Below are 21,748 nucleotides of genomic sequence, written 5' to 3'. Positions count from 1 at the left end.
CCTAACTAGTCCGCTAAATAACCGCTAAACCCAGTAGCCCATTCGGCGGTAACCCCCCCCCCATCTGGCAACCCTGTCTCTCAACGGCGCGAGTAGTTTCGTCAGTTAATTTAGTTTGATCTAGTCTAAATAAAACCACTGCAGTGACCGGAGTCAAGGTTACTGTTCTGTGTGTTTTGGATGTGCTAGAGCAGAGGTTCCCAAACTTTTTTTAACCAAGGCACCCCTGAAGCTTTCCCCCTTCTCCAAGGCACCCCAACTCTACGAAGATTTTAAAAATGCCTCGGAGCTTAAACTAAAAACAATACACGATGAATTGGTTTGAAAATGTGTGTTTATATATAATACATACGTTTTGCCCCAATGAATTTTAACAAGATAATAAAAGTCATAAATGAACTGTAATGGATGGGCAAGAATGCATAGGTCAGTCAAACTATCGCTAAATTAAATAACATTGTGGCCCTCAAGGATTGTACAATATGGGAGGAGACTCATAGGGAATTCTTCACACAAATAAAATATCAAAGGCCTGTATAATCAATCAATGGAACAATGCTTTTTTGGGGGGCTTAAAATAATGCCTTAAAATGTAATTCTCATTTCAATGCTCATTCTGAGATTATTATTTCACATCTGAACCAAACGGGTAACTCACAACTATAATAATTTAACAATAATAATCATGACAGAATTGTAAACATTGAGAGAAATACAAAACAAAGAAATATGTTGTGCGCATTAGTGGGACACATGCGCCTGCTTTTGGGAGCAGAGTCTCTTTATGCGGGGAGAGATAGTGGACAGCGCGACACGCAGGTCCTGTTCCACTGACAGTCGCGTGCGTGTCTTGTTCTTGACGTATGCTAGAGAAGAAAAAGCCAGCTCGCACAAGTAGGAGGTTGGGAAGGGTAAAAGCACCTTGATGGCGCTCTCTGAGAGAGATGGATATTCATGTCCCACAAGCAGTCAAAACCTATCCAAACCTAGCTCACCATGTTTGAGCTTCAGTGTGCGGTCCATAATGAGCTCTGCCAGTTCATCTTGAGCTTTGCTGCTCAAACTAGCGGCTGATGCTGATGAGAGGGGGTTGAACGGATCCCGGAGCCAGTCGAAGTCTTCGTTCATTGGAGGGAAATAGGACTCAAATCTCTCCTCCAGCATACGTAGGTGCGCAGCGATCAGATTCAAGAAAGACGCTGACTTGTGTGCTGCGTCATTGGTCGTCAACATAAACATTTCAATGTTTTTCTTGGCCACCCCGTCTTGCCACCGTCTCAATTTGGATCGGAATCCGTTCAGTTTGTCTGTCGCTGTCAGGATATTCTCAGCCTTCCCTTGCATTTTTATGTTGAGGTCATTAAGGTGGCTGAAAATATCTGCCAGATAAGCAAGCTTAATCCACCACGATTCATCTTCCAATTGTTCTTTGTATGGCAAGTCGTGCTCACTGACAAAAGTTATCAGTTCATCTCGGAGCTCATAGACACGGGATAACACCTTGCCCCGCGACAGCCAGCGGACCTCTGTGTGTAATAAGAGCCCCTCATGCTCGGACCCCATCTCATTGCACAATGTGCTGAACAGCCGTGACTTCAGCGGGCGTGATTTTACATAATTAACCATTTTCACCGCTTGGTCCAAGACTTCAGTGAGGAGTAGTTAGTTAGTAACTAGTAGGCCTAGTTAGTAAATTAATATCTTTCAAATCTGAGAAATATATCTTTTATTTGCTTATGAACTCCATTGCACATGTAATAAACAAACGTTTATTCATGTATTATTATTATAATTTTATATGCTTATTTTTAAAAAAATTTAAAAAATGTTTACGAGCAGATTTGTCGGCACCCACTTTGGGAACCTCTGTGCTAGAGCACAGTGAATGACCACCGAGGGCCGTGAGATGCGGCTAGTAAAGGACGCTAGCGGCCATCTCAACCCCGTTCATTGATTGAGCCTGCCGTGCCCGTTCCAGCCCTGAGTCGGGAGAAGTACTACGGGAGTAGTGCGCTACTATCGACAACCTGGGCTACTGGTACCATTAGATTAGGATTGATTAGATTAGGTTGACAATACCACACACTACATTTGAGTTTAGGGATATCAATGTTATATATTTGTGTATGTTTTATCTTTATGTATTAAATGTTATAATTGTTCCACATTTGAGACCTGTCTTCCCCCCACTCAGTTATTCAGTCGGTGTCCATCATTTTAGTTCAATTTAGTCTATCTATAGTGTTAGAGTTTAATTTGTGCCACTAAGTTGAAATAGTCCACGGGTGTGTATCCCCCCGATACATCCTCCTCATTCTCATACTCCCGAGTCCGAGTAAGTATGATTTGACAGGCAGCTAGACTTAATGCCTTCCCAATCAGCGAGACGTGGTTATAGAATTGACGTTGTTTTATTGATAAAAAGGGTAAAACTGGAAAGAGAATATAAAAAACTTACATTACTGTCGTGAAACTATTTAACACACTTCAGTTAACGTAATGTGGAGTCCGTTCATTGATCGATCGATGCAGTCCGTTCAAATAGCCATCAAAAGCTAAACTAGGCATACTTAAAATGACCAATTACATACTCAAATCCCATTAATGCAATTGAAATAAACATCTTAAAGTAGCCTACAGTCGTAATTCAAAGTAGCAACGGTGATTAGGCTGCCCAGTGTGGCGCGCGTGCAGCCCTGGACATATGCCATAGTAGCGCATGCGAATCATGAAAGCCTATAATATAGTTCGCGATCTAATCGTATCGGATGAGAATTTAAATAGACATTAAATGGCATAGGCCTATATAGGCTACACAACAGCTAATCACCGCGACAAACACCTATATTATATTCCAATATGATGACCGGAATTTCTCCCGTTTGTCCGACACATTGAAATCTTCCCGGACACGTTGACCGGCACCACATTTTTCTAACGGAAACCCTGACACACACACACACACACACACACACACACACGCACACACACACACACAGAGGTAGGCACAGGAGGGGAAACACACATACACACACACACACACTCTGTTGACGTCAGCACTCAGGACACACGCACACACACACACAGGTAGGCACTGGAAGGGAAACACACACACACACACACACACACACACATACACACACACACACACACACACACACACATTCTGTTGACGTCAGCACTCAGGACACAGAGAGACATTGGACACAGGACACAGAGAGTACATCCTTCTTATGTCCTTTAAATCACTTAAAGTAGATAAGTCTGTAAACGTGTAGCTACAATAACCTGTCCTTATGTTCTCCTGTGTGTTTCAGCGTTCCCATGGAGTAGATTATCAAAGCGGGAGGTAATGGTGCAACAAGCATGTAGTAATAGGACTGCTTTGATCAGCTTTGGTTTTTAATTGGTTACCCTTCTCTAGGCGAGCTAATCGTGTGTTTAACAAAGCAAGCTATTAGCCGTGAGCAGATTTAGGTATTTCCTACGGTTAAGACCATAAGCTGCTTCCAGCCCCAGTCACAACTCGTTATGTTCAACGAGTTTGGTAATCGCTGTGGAGAGAATTGTTTCTTTCCTGCAGATTCAGCAGAATTGCTAAGCAGCAAGTTTGGTAAACTGCTCTATGCAAAACCTGCTGTGTTGTCTTCAAGGGAATCTTGTCGATTCTTGTTGTAACTTCATGTATAGTTGCTTTCATTGTGTTATGTCTAAATGGATAGTGAGCATCTGCTGTTCACACACTTCTCCCCATCCAGAATGAGTGTATACTATATAATCCATTGCTAAAGATAGTGGATTGTTTGTTATACACTGTAGACTACCTACGCTCTTTCTCTGCGTTTCTCAGACTGGCTGTGTTTCTCTGAGGTCCCTAACCCTATATTCCATCATTAGATGATAGATTATTTACATTTACATTTCAGACATTTAACAGATGCCTTTATCCAAAGCCACTTACAACAAATACATTTGTCTAAGTAAGTGTGTCACTGTCATCTATCCATCAGTCATCGTAAGATGAAAAAAAGAAAAGAAATAAAAAAGAAATCTATGCTAGGACCAGGGGTCATCTGCAGTCACAGTTAGGGCTGCAACAACGAATCGTTGAAATCGATAAAAATCGATAATGAAATTCGTTGGCGACGAATGCCATTATCGATTCGTCGTTTTTTTTTTTTCTTTTTTTCCCGGGTTTTGTTTCCATAACAAACCTACTTCCTGTTGACGCACGCCACGCTGTCTTGCGGCCGGTGTAGGCATCGCGAATCATAGCGAATCATAGCGCTACCTATGGCCGGAAAGGGCAGAACCTATGACCGGAACCGGAAAAGTGGGAAAATCCGGTACCTACACCGGCGTGGCGGCTACATTTAAATCATGCTACTCAAAAGCCTTGAGAGTGAAGCTGTCTGCTGTCTGCTGTCAGGACATGCTAGTGAGTTAGCTAGCAGGGTTAGCTCGCTGCTGCCGCTAGCTGACTGTCACTACGCTGCTCGTCCAGCTGTAGTCTGCGTAGCTGTGCTGAGAACCAGAGCACTAACTATGTTTCTATAGAGGAGGGTTACAGCTAACTTCCTATTGTTTTATTATATAAGTCCTGCTGGGCTCAGCCCTTCCATGGTCTCCTGCTCTCCATGCAAATGCGTTTGTGTGAGTTCTGGCGAAGCGTCAGCTAAAGGACTGTAATGTAATGCGATAGCCAGTGAGTGTTTGCTCGCATTCATGAATTCAATATGGCATGACAAGTGTATTTAGCTAGCTGGCTAACGTCAGTGGTAGAGCAGAGGTGATAAGCTAAAGGCTAGCTAGTGGTAGCCTACCAAGCTACCCGTGAGTTAGAGTGAGGCACTGACTGTAGCCTAGCCTATTGTATGGAGTGAGAGGACACATTGCATTGTTTTGGAGCATATCTGTTATATAAAAACATTAGTGTCTTGTCTGTAGCCTATATTGCACTTTGGGTTACTGACCTTTACATTAAGCAAAGTTATTACCTAAAACAATGCATGTATTGAGCTAGAGTTCAACTACTTTATTGAAACAATCTACCGCCATAGTCCATGGCCTGTTGTTAAACCTATTTGATGTCGCAAAGCCTTTTTTATTTATATTATTTATTATTTTTTATTAATACTTGTTCATTTTGCACATGTATATGTATAGGCCTGGCTGATTTAGAAAACATAAAATAAAATGTGCAAAATAAATCTTTTTTTTTCGCTTTTTTTTGTATCCGATTACCGTATTTTCCGGACTATAAGTCGCGGTTTTTTTCATACTTTGGCTGGTCCTGCGACTTATAGTCAGGTGCGACTTATATATCAATAATTCATAATCTCTGACTGACATGAACTGACATACGGTAATCTCTGACTGACATGAACCAAGGAGTAACTTCCGCTAGCGCCTCATACACGATAGAATAGCCATTATACTTGACAATGTGGACATTAAACACGACAATGTGGACATTAAACATGATGTTATGGACCTTATACACAATGTTATGGACGTTAGAAACGATATTAAAGTCATTTATTCCTTCCAGAGGCTGTTTAACGTTGCAATGTTGTACCCGCGAGTAGCATTTTGCTACTTCCGGTAGCGCTTCATACGCGATAGAATAGCCATTATACTCGACAATGTGGACATTAAACACGACAATGTGGACATTAAACATGATGTTATGGACCTTATACACAATGTTATGGACGTTAGAAACGATATTAAAGTCATTTATTCCTTCCAGAGGCTGTTTAACGTTGCAATGTTGTACCCGCGAGTAGCATTTTGCTACTTCCGGTAGCGCTTCATACGCGATAGAATAGCCATTATACTCGACAATGTGGACATTAAACACGACAATGTGGACATTAAACATGATGTTATGGACCTTATACACAATGTTATGGACGTTAGAAACGATATTAAAGTCATTTATTCCTTCCAGAGGCTGTTTAACGTTGCAATGTTGTACCCGCGAGTAGCATTTTGCTACTTCCGGTAGCGCTTCATACACGATAGAATAGCCATTATACTCGACAATGTGGACATTAAACACGACAATGTGGACATTAAACATGATGTTATGGACCTTATACACAATGTTATGGACGTTAGAAACGATATTAAAGTCATTTATTACCTTTTAGAGGCTGTTCAAAGTTTCATTTTTCCTCCGCGACGCCATGTTGTTAGCCCCGCGCTAGCTAGCGGACTTTACACTCGATAATACAAGTATTCCTTAACCTTTCAGAAGAAGTTTCAACGTGAATTATGTCCTTCCTGGGCTTACAAATCCTCTCATGTCTCTTCACAGTGCCAGACTAGAGTCAAGCTCAACAGGGTCTTCTTTCCCCGCTGATTCCGCCAAGCCCGTTCCCTTGAACCATGCGACTTATAGTCCAGTGCGACTTATATGTGGTTTTTTCCTCTTCATGGCCCATTTTTGGCCTGCTGCGACTTATACTCGGGTGCGACTTATAGTCCGGAAAATACGGTAATCGGGAAAATAATCGGCAGATTAATCGATTATCAAAATAATCGTTAGTTGCAGCCCTAGTCACAGTGCTAGCTTTTTATTACTTTTTTATTCATTTATTTACAGTAGAGAATATTTACAGGGGGGTAGTGGGGATGAAGAGGTCTTTAGAAGGGACAGTTAGGATGTAGCCTGAAGAGATGGGTCTTCAGGGAGGGGGAGGGAGAAGGATGCAAAATGATGATCAGAAACTGGAAGAGGGGTAACAGTAAGGTTGGAGGTATGGGAGGATCTGGTGAAGACGAGGTCGACCCGATTGCCTGTCTTATGAGTTGGAGGAGAGTGGGACAGGGTAAGGTCGAAGGAGGAGAGACAATCAAGTACTCCAGGCGAGTGAAGCTTCTCCGACTGTGGTCGCGGTCAGTCGAGCACGGTCGGTAGATTAGCTTAGAAGGATTGCAAGGGGAGGAGGAGTGCCTGTGTCCTCCTGAGGGATGACATAACAGGAAGGGGGAGAAAGCGCATAGGGATATTTGCCGGTATAGAGAAAAAGGGTTTGTGGGCAATACAAGATTGAGAGCGTCCTCGGTGGACTCATAGATTGACTTCCTTCGTCTTTGTGTCAGGAGGCTGTCGCTCTCTTCTGTCAGTCAGGATAGTAATTCGTAGCAGATTGTGTGGCTGGTGACTTAGCAGGGTTGCAACCCCTCCCATCAGGTAACGACAGGTTTGCCCTGGTTTCACTCCAAACGTATTCAGTTGTAGTCAAAGGTGAGTCGGGACTTGAATACCTTGCAGAATAGTTTCAGGCCCTCCCACTAGTGATTGACAGCAGTTGGCTTCAGACGGACTATAGAGCTTTCAACAGAAACTAGGTCCCAGGGCTTCGGGCAATCTGGCCACAAAAAATACTACCAACAACACACTGAAGATTAAATGAACAGGCCTCACTCCGAACGTATTAAGTAATCTAAACTAACTCCAAATGTAGTTAGTTTAGATTATTGTTGTTATGTATACAGCATGTTTGAACACGGTGGTGCCGGAGTGCATTATTGAACCCAAATATTGTGTTTATTCATGTCAAAATGTGCTAAAAATATTGCTTTCGTTTTGAACAACAATGTCATTGGTGATCAGTGACTCTGTCATTGGTAAATATTACTTTAATTTGCTCTGAAATGTTTACATAGTGTCGTCGTCAAGGTGACAGCGTGTCTCTTACATTCTTTGGGCAGAACCCCCCCCCCCAGCACTGTGCCTCCTGAGACACCTGCTTCCCCCTATACTGTGTCTCCCAAGATTTCTACCTCCCCCCTTGTACTGTTTCTCCTGTGTCTAAAAACGACTGCCAATGGCCCCTGGCCTGAGCTAGATTACTCTTCTTGCTACGGCTGGTGAATTGATGGTTCACTTGCTTAGTCAAATGTATCAATTGTAAGTCGCTTTGGAATAAGGTGTCTGCTGAATGGCAAAAATGTTAATGTAAATGGTGTATATTGCCTATGAACCCAGGTAACAGTACCAGTAGATACACCTCGCCTCGTCAGGAAAGGGAACTGCTATACTTCCTTGTTCTAAAACGTTAATCTTTGAGTCAAGTCCTAGGCTATAGCTTTTCAGTTGTTGTTGTTTTTTTTCAACACTCGCATGATTGTAAAAGTGACGTAGCGACAGTGTTTTCTAACCACACAGAAATAACTTTGGGTTGCTGCTTCAGTGGGTCTTGAAAGCTGCTTTTGTGCAAATCATTCATCAAGGCTTATTCAGTTTGTTGAGGGGAATAAAAAAAGGAAATCTAACTATGAGGTAGAGTAAATCCTAAAGCTGCCTTTCCTAGAACAGGTGCTAGATGCACAATGGATCAGCTGGTTTTTACAATCCGTTGTGTCTATGGATTGAACTACAATTGAGTTAGTTAGTTAGTACATTGTGTTTAAGTCTCTTACCCAGACACACACACACACACACACACCGACTTTCTCTAAAAGCCCCATAAAGGCTTCAGATTTATGGCCTGAGTGCGCTAGCTTGGGAAAACTGTGGAGACCGCAGTGTGAGGCCTGAGGCCTCCCAGGACAATGGACCAGGCTGCTATTGTTCCCCTGCGGGCAGGGCAGGGCAGGGCAGAGGCCACAGGAAGCTCAGCTCCAGGTCTGGGAAAGAGAGAGAGAGAGAGAGAGAGATGGATGGATGGCCGGCTGGCTGGCTGACTGTGTAGCCTGCAGCTAATGGGCTGTTTTACTACCAGTGTTACACACAGGCTGACAGAGCTGGGGGGAGGGAAGGGTTACCTCTGGTCCAGTCACTGCTTACGGTTGTGTGAGGAGGAGCTGGCTGGCACACCTCTCTGTCTGTCTGTCTGTCTGTTCTGTCCCTGTAACTCATTTACACCGCAGATTGAAGTGACACAAATCCGATTTTTTTTGCTCACATGTGGCACAGATCTGATATGTAACATGTAGGTGTAAGCAGTAAAAAAAACACATTGAATCTGATATTCTCAGATCCGATTCAGGCCTCATTCTCATGCCGGCCTCAATCAGATAGGATATCAGATATGTGTCATTTCGACTGCGGTCTAAGCAGGCAGGTCGCATATAGCGCTCAATTTCCGATTTGCACGTAATTGAAAATACGACGGTTTTCTGCATTTTGATGACGTTTGACGTGAGATTCACGTCATTGTGTAGCATTCATAAATAATGCTACACAATAAATGTCAATTGCCATTTTCGACGCTGTGATCGGTGATCGGTGATCGGCACCCAAAACCCTGATCGGAGCATCTCTAAAAAATATATGTTTTTCCACCTCAAGTATCAGCCGTTCGTCATCCATTTTTTGCAACAAGCGTCAAGGACCTGCGGTGATTCACAGCTGACTCGCGTGAATAGCAATTCGCAATAGCTGCGACCACGAGCTAGAGTGGCTACAAGCATTTTCAATCTGCTATTATCTCTATTAGTGGATTAACCGCTGTGGTGATTTAACAGCTGATAAAAATACATCAAGTAGACTACAAACAGAGCAAAACAATAAAACAACACCAGAAAACAACCAATAGGCTATACAATTATAACCAACAACCAATATGTGACAGTTCCTGGTGAAATGTGCAACGTAATTTATTAGTTTTTACACATGCTTAAACTACAGATTGTAAGCTTTCAAATGATGTGGCATACATTCAAATCAGAGAAAGATTGAACACGACAGGCGTATTTGAATGTTGGTTCACCTCAAACACTGAATGGGAGAAAAGTGACTCTGAACGCAACCACAGCTACGAACGCTGCTGAACAAAACACATCGCTACGAAGGTCTCAACTGTATTTTAATAACATGACAACATACTGGGAGAACATCGACATGCTAAAAACACATAACTACACATAACTAGATGAACACACAGTTCTTGCTTTTGAACACGAGCTAAAAGTCAGCCCTCCCTTACCGGTAGCCTCCGGCAAACGAGAATAATGAATCCAATACACAAATTATAAGTGTTTAGTGATCGTTAAACTGTTGTTTATTATATCGAGTGGGTACTTTAAAACTTCAAGTTGAAAGCACCAAGAAGGACCGCCTCGAAATTCATCAATGTTCATGTCCCGTGCTAGCGCTGTTGCCTTGAATAGTGACTGTAGAGACGCTTCTACTTGCTGCTCTCTGTTCAACAACCCACTGTTGGAGTTTGTCCTCTAACTGTGTCTAACTGTGGCCATCTCGCTTTGTTCCCTCGGAAACTCTGTTTAGTCTTCTTTACTTGGGGTCTTGTGGTGTGGGACTGTGAGTAAGCACATCAGTACCGGTGTTTACTGATTACCGTAATGCTGCAAACGGTGCGGCTTTGTAGTTTACCAGTCGTACTGAAACATTTTGACAGAGCGCCTTGAGCGCCGTGTACAACCAGTATGGATCAACCAATTAACCAATTGATCCATATATAAGGCGCTCCGGATTATAAGGCGCACTGTCGTTTTTTTTGAAAATTAAAGGCTTTTAAGTGCGCCTTATAGTGCGGAAAATACGGTAATCGGACCCTGATGTCTGTCTGTCTGTCTGTCTGTCTGTATGGCTCTAGGAGTTGTGTTCTCGTGAGGAGGAGCTGACGCGTGCCGTGCTGCAGCAGAAGTCTCACGAGGAGCTGTTGAAGCGCAGGGAGCAGCAGCTGGCGGAGAGGGAGATCAACGTGCTGGAGAGGGAGCTCAACATCCTCATCTTCCACCTCAACAAGGACGTCAAGCCCAACGTCAAGAAGAGGAAGGGCAAGTTCAAACGCTCCCGCCTCAAACTGAAGGACGGCAACCGCATCAGTCTACCCTCAGGTCAGTGTCTGTCTGTCTGTCTGCATGCATGCATGTACATGTGGCTGGCTGGTTGGCTGGCTGGCTGGCTGGCAGTTAGTCTGCCCTCACTTTGGTGAGGATTTAATAATCCTGTCTGTCTATCTGTCTGTCTTAAGTGGGTGTCCTTAGGTGGTTGTCTGTCTGCCTGCCTGCCTGCCTGCCCCTCTGTCCAGCTTTCTGGCTGGTGGTTTTCCTGCTGCCTGGCTGACTGCCTGACTAGCTCTCAGTCTTGTTGGTTGTCTGTCTGTCTCTGTTCTATTGGTCTCCATCTAGGGTTGGGCAATATCGAATTTTTTAAACCCGGTATTGAAAAAAAACAACTAAAATACGGTATAACCGTATAACAGCCCAACTCTATCTCCATCTACTCTGTCTCACTGTCTGCCTTTGTTTGCGTACCTCCCTCCCTATCTGTCATTCTACGAGTGTTCACAGTCTTAAGAATCTTGTCCTCTCCTGTGTTCTAGACTTCCAGCACAAGATCACGGTGCAGGCGTCGCCCGTCATGGACAAGAGGCGGAGCCTGAACAGCACCAGCTCCAGCCCCCCCAGTAGCCCCACCCTCATCCCCCGCCTCAGAGCCATACAGCGTGAGTGCCTCTCCTACCTAGACCACCCACACCATCTACACTGGCCATGCTCAGTCCTGGTCCTGGTTCTAGTCTATAGCCCTGTGGTTCTAGTCCCAGCCCTGTGGTTCTAGTCCCAGCCCTGTGGTTCTAGTCCCAGCCCTGTGGTTCTAGTCCCAGCCCCGGCGCCGTCACAGCTCATCTTCAGAAGCTTGGCTGGCTGAACTAGGTGTGTCTCAGGAGGGGACAACTCTTCTGTAGCGCTACGGCTCTTCAGAACCAGGACTGAGGATCACTTATCATACACCATACCCGCCCCCCCCCCCACACACACACACCACAACTCCTCAGGTTCCTATGTATTATGTGACTTTCTTTCTTTTTTTTAGACTTTATTTTCATTTGATTATGTTACATGAACAAAGAACAGACAGGTCATCATGGGTATCGCATTCTTACTTATGTCCTCAATAGTTCGCTTTGTGTCACAGGTTAATTTGTCCATTATGTTGGTATTATGTGACTTTTTCATATGCTTGCTTCATCATGTAGGGCCGAGCTATTCTGACCGGGCAAGCTTTGTGGTTTCTGCATGCATGTTCTCTCCCCCCCCCAGTGAGCTCCTGTATTGCCAGCATCAGAAGGGACAGTATGTATGTGTACCACCAGGATGTGGATATCACCAACGAGTACCTGCCCTCGGCCGGGGTTAGGAAGAAAGGCAAGCTACTGTGGCAGGCTGGGGAAAGGCTGGCCACTCTGTCTGCCGCCGTGTGCTCATTGGCTAACATGATCCCCCCCACCCAACGCTCTGGGTTCTACCGTGTGTTCATTGGCTAACGGGATTTCTAGGGTTCTGCTGTGTGCTCGTGGGCTAATGTTGATTCCCCCACAGCGAGGGTTTTCTAACGCAGCGGGTTTTTTGCGCTACCTTTCGCTGGCTAAAGACAACTTCACCGTAGCATCGTCACTGGTTTGAGAAGATTAACTCAAGTTTATGGTTACTGGATTATCACGGTGTGACAGGGTGTTTTTTACTAATAATTTTCACTAAATGTTTCAAGGTTTGCTTTGATATGAAGAGTACGTTGGGCTGCTCCCCTTAACGTTTCACCTTCATTAATTACTGTCCAAATCCTCTTTTTTTGTTTTCTTTCCGACAACCCAAAGTGCTCTTCAGACTCAAATGTCGTGGGTTTGTTTGATCTTTCTCTAATCAGATTTTGGAGTAAAAACCGCTTATTATTATAATAATTTTGGTGACGGCTGTCTTCTCTAATCACCCCCTCCTCCCCCCCCTCCTCCGGCTGGTTGAAGACTAATAACCTGGGAGGGCTTTTCACTAGGGCCAGAGTAGACGGGATCTGTTTCAGACTGATGTCATATCCTCCTCCTCCTTCCTTGGTCGTAGTGACTCTGGACGAGAGCAACAGGACGTGGGGCCGCAGCACCATCTACAGGCCGGAGGAGTTTGACGACGTGAAGAAGGGCATCAAGAAGAAGGGCAGGACCTGGGGCCCCAGCTCAGTCCAGACCAAGGAGAGGGGGAACTGTGCGGAGAGGTGTGTGTGTGTGTGTGTGTGTGTGTGTGTGTGTGTGTGTCTGTGTCTGTCTATGTGTCGGTGTGTCAGTGTATCGGTGTGTCGGTGTGTGTCTGTGTGTGTCGGTGTGTGCGTGTGTGCGGGTGTCTATGTGGACGTGGGTGTGTGTGTTACAGTATGTGACTAATCTGTCTTGTCCCATCAGAGTGCGTCCTCTGTCTGACGGCAGTAACCCCTGGTCCACCAGTCTGGACAAGAGCCAGAAGTCTGTTCCTCTGGCTGCACTGTTCGCTGAGCAAGGTGAGGCGGGGCGGGGGGGGGGGGGGGGATACTATGATGGGGCGGATGCGGCGCAGGAGGTAGAGCCAGGGTCTGATGATCGCAAGGTCGGCAGATTGGCGGTTTGAACCCCGACTGGCCACATGTCGAAGTGTCCTTGGGCAAGACACTGATCCCCAAATTGCTCCCAATGAGCGGGCCGGCGCCTTGCAGGGTAGCTTGCCTCCATTTGTGTGTGAATGTGTGTGTGAATGAGAGGCCATTGTAAAGCGATTTGAATACGGCGCTGTATAAGTCAGTCCATTTATGATGGCTAGTATCTTCTGCCTTTCATACGTGTACATATTTCACAGCCTAGAAGGAAAAGGGAGAATTAATCACTTTAATTTGTCATTAATATAATCAGATGAAAAAAGAACATCAAGCTATCTTCTTTAGCTTAATATTGACTATTAGTTCAACGATTTGCTGATTCTTAAGTGTATAGTTGTATGTTTCTTGATGTATTGTTTTTGTACGTTCTTGTCTTTGTTGCTCTTTGTCTACCAACGAGGACCGCGTTGGAAACAAGTGTTTCAGTTACGCTTTTACCTGCTATCCTCTGGGATGTACTGTCTGTACTTTTTACCCAATGAAAATCAATCAATCAATCAATCAATAGTTGATCATGTGGCGTCTCCTTGTTCCTTCCTGTTTAGCCAATAAAGATGAGCTGTCCTCTCCGGACGGGGCAGACTCCACCACCAAACCAAAGCAACTCAAGTTCCCCAACCAGGTGTACATAGATCTACCTCTCTGGAAGGACGAGCAGCAGCAGGGAGAGGGAGGAGGAGGCTCGTCTGGGGAAGGTCTGGAAGACCCCTCCTCAACCAGGTAGGAACCCTAACCCTAAACCTCTCCTCAACCAGGTAGGATTGGGATAGTTAAAAAAAATATATATATATATATATATATATATATATATATATATATATATATATGTTACGGTACATGTGGGAAAACTAGGATTAGGTGCTAGGGTGCTACGGTTAAGGTTAGGGTTAGGGTTAGGGTTAGGATTAAGGTTAGGGTTAGGGTTAGACATGCCAGCATGTACCAAGTCACCCTAGCACCTAACCCTAACCCTAACCCTAGTTTTCCCACATGTACCGTAACATATATATACATATCTTTCCTTCTTCTTCTATCCCGACGACTGCCAATGGCCCCTGGCCTGAGCTAGATTACTCTTCTGGCTACGACTGGTGGATTGATGATTCACTTGCGTAGTCAAATGTATCGATTGCAAGTCGTTTTGGAATAAGTGCGTCTGCCAAATGTCAAAAATGTAAATGGATAGTAGTGTTCTTTTATCCCTCCTATTTGTAAAGTGTGGTGTGACCCCAACATTGTGTGTAAAAAATTCACTTGAAATAACAAGAACGAAAAGAATCCAAAATCTGATCCGATTCATCCTTCGATTCATCTCTCTCCCCCCAGCTCGACCAGCACCACCCCCCAGGTCACTCCCACCAACAGCCTGAAGAGGGCGTCGACGAGGCGCCGGACGGACGGCGTCCTCTACGGCTGCGGTTCCCTCCTGGCCTCCATCGGGCTGGGCTTCGACCTGCGCGAGGCCCTCCGGTCCCCCCCGCCGCCCTCCTCCCCCGGCGACGACCCCCCCCTCGAGCCCCTGCCCCGCGAGGAGAAGGAGAAGAAGAAGAGAGAGGGCCTGTTCCAGCGCGCCACGCGCTTCCGCCGCAGCACCAGCCCCCCCTGCGGGCGCCCTGGTACCGCCCAGAAGGAAGAGTCGTCGACGCTAGGCCACGGCCAGACCCCCGGGGTCAACCTCATCTCCATGTCGTCCATATCGGAGTGTCACTCTACCAAGTGTCTGGTGCAGTCGGATTCGGAGGGGCCGCCGGAGCGTAGTCCTGTCAAGGAGGGGGCTCCTCCGGTCAGCCTGCCAGAGCCCCCCAGCGCCCCCCAGCTCTGCAGCAGCAGCGAGGGGTCTCTCTCGGAGGCACAGGGCAGCAGGACTGCAGCCAGGGCTGACACCCGGGTCCAGGCCCAGACCCAGCCCCAGCCTCAGCCCCAGCCTCAGCCCCAGCCCCAGCCTCCAGCTGCAGATCACAGCGCAGGCTCTCGCCTCAGGAGGAAGAAGTCTGCCCCCTGCAGCAACAGTGAGTAACAGTTACAATAACGTACTGTGTGTCAGAGATGTTTAATAATTGGCCATTCAGTTGTCACTGAACAGCAGGATGGGTTAGTAATCTCTGTCTCTCTCTCTCTCTCTCTCTCTCTCTCTCTCTCTCTCTCTCTCTCTCTCTCTCTCTCTCTCTCTCTCTCTCTCTCTCTTATCTCTCTCTCTATCTCTCTCTGTCTCTATTTATCTCTCTCTCTTCCTCTCTCTCTCTATCTCTCTTTCTCTTTCTCTCTCTCTCTCTCTCTCTCTCTCTCTCTCTCTCTCTCCTTCTCCCCAGCTAACGGTACATCCAACTCTCCCTCCACCCCTTCACCCACGGCCACGTCCCCCAACAAGAAGAAGCAGGACAAGGACTCTCCCTCAGAACCGGCGGCCCCCAGACCCAGGCCCCTCTCCCTCCGGGGGAAACCCCACTCCTGGGGCCTGCTACGGGGCAGGAACAAGAGCTACTCCCTGGGCCACTACTCTGGAGAGAAGAGCGCCCGTAGCCTCAACATTGTGCTGGCCTCGGAGGTCAAGGTGGGCGGCTGTTCTCTGCTGGACATGGACACAGAGGGTCAGAAACGAGACTGCACCGTGCCCCTCTGTCGCATCCAGAGCGCCCCCTCCAGACCCTCTGTCTTCGAACTGGAGAAGGGGTTCTTGTCCTAGAATCTTAGAATAAAGCTGCCATCTCTTATTCTAGACTTCTAGAATAGGGTTGTTATTCTAGAGTTCTAGAATATGGGTTGTTATTCTAGAATGCGATCTGAACATTCAGAGTTCTCAGCAACTCTTGTATCTGACATTCCAGGGCTCTAACACTGCCCTCCTATTTCTTTTCTTTTTTTAATTATTATTATTTTTTATTGTATGCTGTTCATGGCCCTACCGCTGCTGAAGTTATTACACTTGTGCTTTTTTTATTTATATTTGTATATGTTGCTAGGTAATTTAATTTTGAAGGAATACATTCCATTATTTTTTGTTTTGACAGAACGTCATCGTTGTTAAGCAATGCACACTGGTTCCAGTCTTGACCTCAAGTTACAAAACATGCATTCCTTAAAGAGTCAAACAAAACTGGTTCTTCGCTTATGACTGCAAATACTATTTGTATCCGTTTTTTGATTTGATGCAGTTGATTATTTTGTATTGCATGTATACTTTTTTGATTGTTGCTATGACAGATACCACAGTGTTCATTTTGGGGGCAGGTTTATGCACGAGATCATATTGAATGTCTGTGAGCTGATATGTTTGGTTTCCTCTAGGGCAGTGGTTCTTAAACCTCTCCTCGGGGACCCCCGGCCGCTCCCCGTGTTTGATCTGTTCCCCCACCACCACCATCACCAATTATGATTTGTACTCGATTAGTTGAATCAGGTGTGCTGGTGGTGGAACAGATCGATTATGTGGAGCGGCTGGGGGTCCCCGAGGAGAGGTTTGAGAACCACTGCCCTAGGGAGGTCCAGGTTAGCTCTACTGGACAGGTACTGTATAGAGGAACAGAGGATACGACCAACACTGGAGCTCCTATACACTGAGACAAGCCTTATCAACTGCCACTGTCACCACTGGAAGACTAGTTGACTAATTAAATAAAGGTTGACTAAAAAAAACGAGTCAATCGTTATCAACTCCTCGTGTCAACACTTGAAGACTAGTCAGTCCTTAGTGACATCTACTACCACCACTACGACGAGGTAACTTTTACCAGTGACTGGACCAATACCACTATAAGACCAGTCAGTATTGTACTTTTACTTTTTAACACTAAAAGACTAGTCAACCCTTATCAATTCCTAAAATCAACACTAAAGTACTAGTCAAGCCCTTACCAGTGACTGGACCAATACCACTATGGAATGACTAGCAGTCACTCTCTGCTGGTATAAAACACTACAAATATAAATTTGTGTATTTTGTGTTATTCTGGAGTATATTTCCTGGTATCTCTAGATTATGACCACAGATACAATATATGTAACCAGATGTCAGTAATTCTGAGGATTGATGGAAATTCATTTAAAGTCTCCTTGAATATCTTAGATTTGGAAATGCATGCCAAGTCATCAGAACTTGAGAATTGTTGAAAAACTGTCCCTGTCAGATGTTTTTCTTCTATCATTCTGTCTGTCTTGTTTACCAACAGTACTGTTTACAGAGAATGCTGAAAGTTGACCTAACAGTCGACATCTCTGTTTTTGTTGTTTTGTTTTAATCAAGAGCACTTTCTCTCCGTCTTTGACTCTTCTGATGTACGGTACGCCTTGGTCAGGGTCAGGGTCAGGCCTTGGTCAGGGTCAGGCTTTAGTCAGGGTCAGGCTTTAGTCAGGGTTAGGCTTTAGCCAGTGTCAGGGTTGGGCCTTAGGGTTGGGGTTAGGTGAGTTTATCAGACGACTGCTTTATGAAACACTGCCTTTGAGATCAAATCACTCATCATGCATTTGATGTATTGATGTCCTTGTTAGTTTGTAACACAGAGAATGTGTTTGTAACAGAGAATGTTAGTTTGTAACACAGAGAATGGGTTTGTAACACAGAGAATGGGTTTGTAACACAGAGAATGTTAGTTTGTAACACAGAGAATGGGGTTGTAACACAGAGAATGCCATAATGTGGGATTTGGGAAATGGTACAAAATATGAAGAGGAAAAAGATACAGTATATTTATGGATTTATGTTTTTACAGTATCAGTGTTTTTTTTCGTTAAGACCGCAGAATCCCAACTTTTCAGTACCCTTGTAATTAAAACATAGGCTTTAGATTTTAGGTTTTTAGTTTCATCTATCAGTATTTAAGAATGGTTGTCGGCAGATTTGGTTTCAATCCATATACCTGCTCAGAATCCCTCAAAGTTCTTGCTCTGTTAAAGATGTGTGTTCACTAAGAACATAGCGCAGGCTGGCAGGTGAACCTTCAGAGAAAGAATGTTTTGTTTTTTTAATGTTTTTTTATTTTATTTTTTATAAATGTACTCGCGCTACAATTTGTCATACTGTAACAACCACATTTTATCCGTACGTACAGTTTGACTAGTCTAATCAAAAGCAAGAGCTGCTGTTGCAGTGCTTATGTAGTGCTCTTCAATGTCTATGAAGGCCAGTCCCTAGAGACCACCTGGTGCCTGACTACTGTTCCAACTGTTCTGTGTGTTGAACTGTGAATTTTTCAATCACTCGGGCGCAGTATTTCATCTGGATCAGAAAGATCAGGATTATTTTTTCCCCATCCCGGATCAGATCGAGCTGGCTGATTTTCCCCTATACTACAAAAACTCTGCCAAATAGATCTGATCCTGGATAATATTTCCTAAATTTCGTTGTTTGGTACCTGTACTGTAGCAATGACAATAAAGTCCATTCATAATAACAGAAACTAGTCCAGAACGATCCAGATGAATAGTTATGAAATACTGGGCCTTGATGATAAAGGTAAACCACACTCACTGCTGGTTCACTCAGGAGGGTTTTACGTTGTATTGGAGGAGTTGAAAAATGGACATACATGACAAGCTGTTCATTAGATAGAAACTGACTAGAACTGATTAGATTTTGGCCATGATGAAACCCAACCTGTCCAAGAAGTACAACGTCTTTGTCATTCAGAGTGAAACTGCGGTGCTGTTTTAGCCTTTATCTCAAATTGCTTGAATCAGGGCCAAAGTGGTGACTACTCTATACCTCTATGGAGGAACATGTTAGGCTATGCTGATAAAGCACAGCCATCACTCTGCTGGTGTTAGAGACTCAGACCTCCGTTTCTACCTACTCGGGTACACTGGAGGTCTACGGCCGCTTACTTAGTGCTTGTGTTGTTGGAGTGCCGTGTGTGCACACTCACAAGCTGTACCATATGAAGGGCTGAATCCTAACTTGAGATCTGCATGCGTAATTCTGATGCTTTGTCATCGGTGAGAGATTCACACTGGAATCTCAAGGATTTGGCCCTAGAAGTGAACGAGGTCTGATCTCCCGTGTTCAGTACCTTCACCAAAGCTCAGGTCACTCGTGTTTGATGAGAGGCCGATTTGAATACTGTATTTTTAACCAGCCGTTTGGTTTGTGAAATGATGTAAAAGTCAAATTGACAGAAAAATGTATTTTATAAAAAAAAAAGAAGTTTGATTTGTTACATAGTACATGATGTATATACTCTTATTTGTGTTTTTCTTTAAAACGTTTTTTTTTATCGTGAATGAATTACCTGCTGTATCGGATGATGATGATGATGATGAAGTTTACCCCTTTTATATGTTTCAGATAAGGTAAATACACCTGAAGGGCTATTTCTCTACTTCTGTTGTCTACCAAGAAAACGATCATTTAAATACATGATTTGTACAAAATCCTATGATTCTGCATGTATTATTGAGAGAATATTTAAGGATGCAGTTTGAGGTAGAATCTATTCGTAAACCGTGATCAAACGGACCGTTGATCGAAAAACAGAAGGAATCACAATTCTTGAACTGTACAGTAGATGTGAATTGTTGTCTGAGATGACTCTTGTAAGAAATAAACTGTTATTGCTCAGATGTGTTTTTTTTAATTCATAGGTTCTCTTGAAATGTCAAAATATGTACAAATAAATCAACCTCAATAAAGACTTCCTCAAGGATATTTGTCAAAGCAAAGTGACCAGCTTCTATTTTTTAGTTTTGATACTGATCAATCACATGACTTAAATCACTCATCACAGTGTCACATTTGTTCATCATCTGGTAGTGTCTGCTGGCTTTGTTTTACATTTGATGGCACATTATTTCTCAGCACAGAAATGACCAGGAATTATTTCATACATGGTACAGTAGTTAGCAATTATATTAAATCATTTTAAACACGTACCACCAAGTACCCATTATTACTCCATAGAAATCTATTAAAGGCCCCGCGGTGGTGTAGCGGTCTAAGCACTGGCCACTAGTGCATGCTGCCCACCGGGGACTGGGATCGTATCCCAGCTCGCCAGATCCGGATATGGCTGGGACACACACGGGGAGCGGCATATTGGGCGGCCGCTCCCGAGGGCGGTATAGGAGTATTTCCGGACAAGGATCCGTCGCGCAACAGCGCCCCCGGGGTGCCGGAATAACAGGTGCTGGGCTCGAGGAGCCAGTCAGCTAGTCTGCCTGGCGGCCTCTTCTGGGACTGCCGGCCACGGGGTCGTGCGGCGGATCCTACGCAATAGGCAGGGGATAATTGGATGCTAGGTTGGGTTCAATTGGCTACCAAATTGGGTGATAAAGGGATCAAATCTGAAAAACAAATTTTAAAAAGAAATCTATTAAATACTAACGGTACGGTGAAATAAAGTGCTAACTATACTAAGCAGTCCCTGTGTGCAGAGCAGTGGTTGGCTGCTGGGATGGAATAAGGAATGGTATAAATGGTATCATTCAAACACATGTTTGAATCTATCCCATGCATTACAATGAGCCCATCCTCCGATGTCTACCTCCAGCAGCCTCCCCTGGTGCAGACTGGTCCCTGAGGTAAGGAGGAATAGATGTGTATAACACTTCCGCTCCTGTGTGATGTGTTAGATGTTGTCAGAGTATCAAGTTGTTTCCTGTTTAGCAGAGGGATCCAGAGCTACAGTAATTCCCCCCCCTGCAGGAGAGAAAGAGACAACAGAGAGAAGAGGAGAGGAACTTAGACATGGTCCCAGAGCCAGAAACAGAAACCAACCTGTATGGCTTCATGCATGTCAGAGATCTATAAATACCACAAACGACAGCTCTTCTCAGGGGAGGGTTACAGACAATAAAGCTAATTTTAGTCCAACGGCACACACACACTGCACACACACACACACACACACACACACACTGCACACACACACTCCCCTGTATGAATGTCCCCCCAGGGAGAGGTTTTTCTCTCTCTCCCTTTCTCATTTTGTCATCTTTTGTCCCGACCAAGAGACACCTCTATTTTTGTGACTCCCTTAGGGGGACACTGAGACAGTACAACTGGTCTATACACTCTCGTCTCATCTAACAGACTTGGGGACTTTTGGTTGTGTTCCTATGTTATATTGCGATGGGCTGCACAGCACAACAGATCTTCACAATGGCTGCCCTGGATGGATGTTTAATAACGTTTGAGAACCACGTCAGAATGATTGAACGTAATGATGATCTGCAGCTAAACTCGTACGTCGTACGTATAGTAGACTACCTGAAACGTAAATCCAAATGACAGTTCCAATAGCCACATTAGGATAGAAGTTAGGCCTTCATATATAACCTGATTTCTTTTCAGCCCCCCACCCCCAAGAGGCTTTTGTCATTCGCCAGTCCGCCAATGTAAATAAGAAGTTAGTTCTCATTGGCCCTGCCTGGTTAAATAAA

At 44.7% G+C, this 21,748-nt stretch overlaps 1 protein-coding gene across 1 annotated transcript in view; it reads left to right on the top strand.

Annotated features, from left to right (window-relative positions):
- map3k21 (mitogen-activated protein kinase kinase kinase 21) overlaps positions 1-16,061 on the top strand; it is a gene marked incomplete at both ends in the record, with an annotated part of 29,933 nt that extends 13,872 nt beyond the window's left edge. Inside the window, 8 exons of the mRNA XM_080548807.1 lie at positions 10,572-10,815; positions 11,304-11,426; positions 12,022-12,126; positions 12,817-12,967; positions 13,152-13,246; positions 13,924-14,098; positions 14,705-15,387; positions 15,688-16,061. Of these exons, the coding sequence (XP_080404933.1) occupies positions 10,572-10,815; positions 11,304-11,426; positions 12,022-12,126; positions 12,817-12,967; positions 13,152-13,246; positions 13,924-14,098; positions 14,705-15,387; positions 15,688-16,061 (1,950 nt within the window). The remainder of the gene's footprint in view (positions 1-10,571; positions 10,816-11,303; positions 11,427-12,021; positions 12,127-12,816; positions 12,968-13,151; positions 13,247-13,923; positions 14,099-14,704; positions 15,388-15,687) is intronic.
- Between the last annotated feature and the right edge of the window lie 5,687 nt (positions 16,062-21,748).

Source organism: Nansenia antarctica (assembly GCF_963989245.1).
Source record: "Nansenia antarctica genome assembly, chromosome: 19".
Taxonomy (NCBI): domain Eukaryota; kingdom Metazoa; phylum Chordata; class Actinopteri; order Argentiniformes; family Microstomatidae; genus Nansenia; species Nansenia antarctica.
The sequence above is the reverse complement of the archived record's forward strand: the minus strand, read 5'-3'. Positions and strand labels throughout refer to the sequence as shown.